This window comes from Entamoeba invadens (genome assembly GCF_000330505.1).
Source record: "Entamoeba invadens IP1 unplaced genomic scaffold scaff_1105074725255, whole genome shotgun sequence".
Classification (NCBI taxonomy): domain Eukaryota; phylum Evosea; order Mastigamoebida; family Endamoebidae; genus Entamoeba; species Entamoeba invadens.
In genome coordinates this window covers 74,015-79,998 of record NW_004191791.1, presented here as the reverse complement: position 1 = coordinate 79,998, position 5,984 = coordinate 74,015, and the positions used below count along the sequence as shown (strand labels likewise).

The window sequence follows — 5,984 nt, the reverse complement described above, 5'->3', positions numbered from 1 at the left end:
TAATGAAGTAATTACAACACTTTCTTTAATTTCACAAGTGCACAACGGCTTGACATATATCTCAAACTCACATGCATATCCAGGCTTCAATGTTACAAGTGGGGGCACACTTCGTATTTCATAATAGTCACACCCTTCCATCACACTGAACTGCACTTTCAAATTGCTGTTGGACACATTTCCTATACATATCAAATCTCTTGTCTCTGTGTCAACTTTGAGTGGGTCATTGTTTTCTGAATCAAATTTCAGTGTTGTCTTGTTCGACACCAAATTTGCACTTAATTTGACCATCTCAATATTGGACCGACTCATCTTGAAGTTGCAAATGTTCTGCTCTTTCTTCTTTTGTTTTTTCTTTTGTATCATTGATATCACTATTACTATTATTGCAACAATAAACACTATAATCACAAAAGTCACCGACAATGGCACACCAACAACCAACCCATAATTTGTCATTTTCACACAATAATCACCAGCATCACTTGGTTTGTGAAATCCCTCACATTTTGTGCACTTTGAACTGTTCGCAGACAAACAAAACTCAACACTTTTGTAATCCACACACTGCGAGTCAACCAACACATAATTGTTTTCTACACAGCTTTTACAATTTTGATAGTTGTCACATGAAATGCAGTTTTCAGAACAAATTTTGCAAATGTAATTATCCAAGTAATACCCATTTTCACATCTTATACATCCAATTTGCGTTTTTGTTACACAATTAGTCAAGTTGTCATATGATACACATAATTTATTTTCACTGCCAAATAGTTTGAAATACTCGTTTTAACAACTCAAACAAGAAGTGCCATCAACACAAGTACCACACGACTCATCACAAGAAATGCAATCAGTTTCTCTTTTGTAATAGTGGTCTTTGCATATTGCACATCCACCGCCCGTTGGCAGTGTCAATTCACATTTTGTAAATAAATCACCAAGTGGTTCACATGTAAAGGTGGAAGATAAATAATACTGAGGATCGCATGTCAAGCAATACGTTGTGTTGTAACAATGATCACAATGATTAGAACACAACTCACATTCACTGTTAATGTTATAGTAACCAGAATTACATCTCTCACACCCTTTGTTGGTTCGAGTGAAACACGAGGTTTCACCATTTTTCATATCTTGTTTTGTGTTTGTGGAATTATTTTCTTTGTTATCAATATCATCAAAAATTTCTGAACAATTCCCATTTTTTAGTTTGAAAGAATCCAAACATTCAACACATATCGATTGTGAAATCAGTGAGTATTTACAGTCAGCTATTCGAGTGATAGTAATTGGAATACAAAAATCGTATTTCCCTTCATTGTTAAGCAAGTCAATCAAGTAAAACCCCTCGTCACACTGTGAACAAAAAAGACCATCGGCTTTGATACACCCAACTTCAGTCTGTTCAACACATAATCCATTTGTTTGTACAACATAATTGTCATTGCATTTTTTGCACTTTCCACCTTCACAATATTTGCAATTTGGTATTGAACACACTGAACATTTACTATATTTGAGTTCCATGTTAACATCAACACACTGTGAACAATAATCTTTGCCGTATTTTAAACAGTTGTTATTACCCATGCAACTCATCGTTTCCAAGTTGTATACTATATTTACTAAGCACGACAAAATTATTATGTTTGAATTGTAATTCACGCAAATTGAAGAGTTGTTTTCACATTTTACACAAAGATTATTTTCATTCAAATAATTGCCATTTTCACACTTATAAATAACATTATTTCGAGTTAATCCATTTATAACGTTTTGACAAATCTTATCAACAACGACACTGTTATCTTCACATTGAATGCATTCCTTTTGGGTTTTGTTGTTTTTCTGATATTTGCATTTTGATAGAGTGCTTTGGCAGTCTGATCCAACTGATATTTGATCTGAACAGTCACAAGATACTTTCGAAAGAGTTGATTTGTTTACACAGTTAGTTGCTGGTACACATATGTTATTTGACAAATAATACCTATCTAAACATCTTAAACATTGTTGTTGACTTAAAGCAGCCGAACAACCATTTTCGTTAATTTCGCATTTCTTTGTTGTTGTGTTGTAATTTTTGTTTGTACCACACAAACCACAAAAATTGGTTTGTGAAGCAAATGCATATGGCCAATAACACTTGGTGCAAACAGGAATGCCAACTGTTTTGGTTAAGCACTCTTGACAATTTGGGATGCCAATGAAACACTTTTCACATAATGTTTCGGTGTTTTTATAAGTTCCAGAAGCACAACTCAAACACGTTTGGTTGAAGAGGTAATACGGGTCTTGACACGACAAGCATGTATTTTCTCTTGAACTACACATACGACAATTTGTGATGGTTGTGTCACATCTAACACAAACTCCACTTTGATTTGGATAGAATCCACTTTCACACTCAACACATTTTCTGTTGTAATCGGGTGAACACGTCTTGCAATTTTGATCATATGATTTGCAAGTAACACACACACGACTCTTAGTTGCTTCAAACACATAATTGTTGATACAACCATTGCACTTGCCTGTTGTTTGATCGCATTTTCCGTTGCATGTAGCATCACATGAAACACATTTGTATGTCGAGTCACTTGGATACATCCCACTTGTTCGACATGTTACGCATTTTCTCTGATATGTCGAATCACATGTCAGACAGTTTGGATCATAAGTTGAGCACGAATCACACACTAAATTGTTTGTTATTGAAAAAACGTAATTTGATGAACAACCCGTACAGGCACCTGTAGCACCACTGCATGAACCTACACATGTGGGGTCACAATTACCACACTTGTAGTTTTCTGATGGTTTTGGATATTTTCCATTTAAACACAATTCACATTTTCTTGTATAATCAATTGCACATTTTGAACAGTATGGGTCAAATTCAGAACATTTAACACAAACTTTAGAAATTGGAGATGTTACTGTGTAATTTATAAAACATTGTGAACAAAATCCATTTGTTGAGTCACATGTATTTAGTTTACAAGTCGAATCACATGCAACACAAATACCATTCAGCAAATAAAACCCATTTTTTTCACGACATTTCAAACACGCTCTTTCTCCGTTTAATGTACACTCTACACAATTGACATCAAAAATCGAACACTCGACACATTTGTTTCCTTTGGGATAATCAAAAACTTTACCAGAAGCACAATTTGTGCATATTCCATTTGTTGTGTCGCAATTATCACCACATGAATTATCGCATGGTTTACACTTTCCAGTGGTTATATCGGGGTACATACCCAATTTGCATTTAGTGCAATTTCTTGAACTACTTGAACTGCAAGTCTCACAATTTGCATCAAATGATGTACAAATTATACACTTTTGTTGCTTTGGTTCATTAAAAACGTAGTTATCAACGCATTTGGTACATAACCCATTTGAGTCACATTTTAAACATGTTGAATCAGATGAGACACAAACTCCATTTGACAAATAAGAAACATCACTTCGACAGGAAAGACATTGTCGCACCGTTGTTGAACAGCTGAGACAGTTTGAATCAAATCTTGAGCAACTCTGACACTGTTTTGGGTTTGATGGGTTGATTGTGTATTGATCATTTGTACAAATCATGCAATTTCCCGTTGTTGTTGAACATCCATTATGACAAGTGGAGTGACAATCAATACAAGAAAACGGTGATGATGGATTCGGGTATTTTCCAGTTACACATTTTGTGCATTTTCTGGTGGTTTGTGAACACGTTGAACAATCGGGATCATACGAGGTACACAACTGACATTGAACACAATCGGCTGTCTGTTTAGTGAAACCCACTGCACACATTTCACATATTCCAGTCTTTTTGTCACACCCATTATTTGCACAAGAAGAATCACACTGAGAACAAGTGCCATTCGAGTTCAAGTAATAATTGTCTGTACAAGTTGTGCATCTTCTGTATTGATTTTCACCACAAACATTACAATTTGGGTCAAACGAAGAACACGCCTGACATGATCCGTTGTTAACTGCATATGGAACATAATTATCACTACACCCGTTACACGTTCCATCAGTGTTACAAGTTTCACAAGTTAAGTCACATGGCGAACACAATCCACTTGAGTTGACATATGAAATACCTGATGCACAAGCCAAACACTTTTGTTCAGTTTGGCTGCAAATGATACAAATTGTGATTTCACTGCATTGGCTGCACCCAAGATTTTTTGGGAAGTAACCAGGTTTACATTTTGTGCACCCCAAAGTCGTGTGACACCCAGAGGTCTCACAATTTGCATCACAAGTTAGACAAGTCGAATTTGAAAGGTAAGTCCCGGGCTTACATGTGAAACAATTTGAAGGAGAACCAGTGCATGTGAGACAGTTGGAATCACAAGTTTTACAAACCCCATTGTCCGAATAAAATCCATCAATACACAAATCACACTTTGTTATATTTGATATGCAATGCCCGGGGTTACAATTATTACAAACAATACACTCATTGTTCCACAAATACCTTGAATCTGACTCACAAGAAGTACATATGGTCGGATTGTATTTGCATGTTTGACACGTCGAAGAACATTGAAAGCACGTGTTTGATGTAAAATAATCCCATCAATGCAATTTTCACACTGATTGATTGTTGGTCCAAAGCAGGATATGCATACATCGGGACACTTTAAACAATCGTTTTTATCCAAATAATATCCAAAAACACAAGAAATACATTTACTATTATTTATAGATGCACAATATTCATTATCAAATTTAACACACTCACCATTAGATAAGTAATACCCATTTTCACATTCATAACAATTAATAGAGTTTTCACAAGTTTTACAGTTTTCTATACATGGTTGACATGTGTGATTATATTCCCCATGAGTTTTATCGACATATTTTCCATTTGGACACGTAGTACAGTTTGTTTTTTCAGGGCCATTACAATTATAACATTCGGAATGACATTTGTTACAAACATTGTCTGATAAATAATAATACGGTATACAAGAAATACATATAGAATTTTCAAATTTCTTACAATTTAAAGTACCTTGGATACACGACCCATTATTTAAATAAAACCCGTCATTACAGTGTGTGCAATTATCAGCAGTTCCCCCACAGCCATTACAGTTTTGATCACATTTAAGACAATACCCATTTGAGTTATAAAAATTTAAATCGCAGAATAAGCAATATTCAGGTTTAGTAAAATTACAAAAAATACATGAATAACCACACTTTAAACAATACCCATTTGAGTAATAATAATAAGGATTACACGAAATACAATTGTTGGCATTTGGTCCATTGCATTCATTACAAGTTAAATCACACTTTGAACAATAACCAGACGTTAGATAATAATTTTTGAAACATGAAATACAATTGTTTGGACCAGAACCATTACATTCTAAACAAGATGCATCACATTTTACACAATATCCATTTGAAACACCATACGAAAACGGGCACGACAAACAACTGTTTTGTTTTTTACCATTGCAAGTACGACACGATGAATCGCATGTATAACACGAATTGTTATATAAATAATACCCATCATTGCATTTCTCGCAATTATTATATAAATCACACTGTTTACAATTGTTACAAGACGTTTTGAGAACTTCGTGTTTGTTCTTGACAATCTTTTTATTGTTTAATATTTCTTGTATGAATGTAAATTTGTCAAACTGTTGGGAATATGTGTATTTATTATTATTTCTATCAAAATTCAACACAAAATTGAATTTAAAATTGATAGTCACTTCGAGTTGTGTGTTTAATTTGCAATCTATAATAAATCCTTCATTTATCACGGGCAATTGTATTCTATTTGTTGATAAACTCCATTGATAATTTGGTCCACACCCTTTGTTGAATGGAACGCATACAATTTTATCAGTATACTTACACCACTCGACTCTTATTTCAGAAGATAACGTGCCAGCCAACAATATCAACACAATGAATGTCACCAT

General features: G+C 34.3%; 1 protein-coding gene across 1 annotated transcript; it reads right to left on the bottom strand.

Annotated features, from left to right (window-relative positions):
• Positions 1-4,439: 4,439 nt before the first annotated feature.
• On the bottom strand, positions 4,440-5,984 carry EIN_040370 (hypothetical protein; the record flags this gene model as incomplete). Its single annotated transcript, XM_004184781.1, has 1 exon — positions 4,440-5,984. One exon carries the CDS (start codon positions 5,982-5,984, stop codon positions 4,440-4,442), a length of 1,545 nt encoding a protein of 514 aa, XP_004184829.1.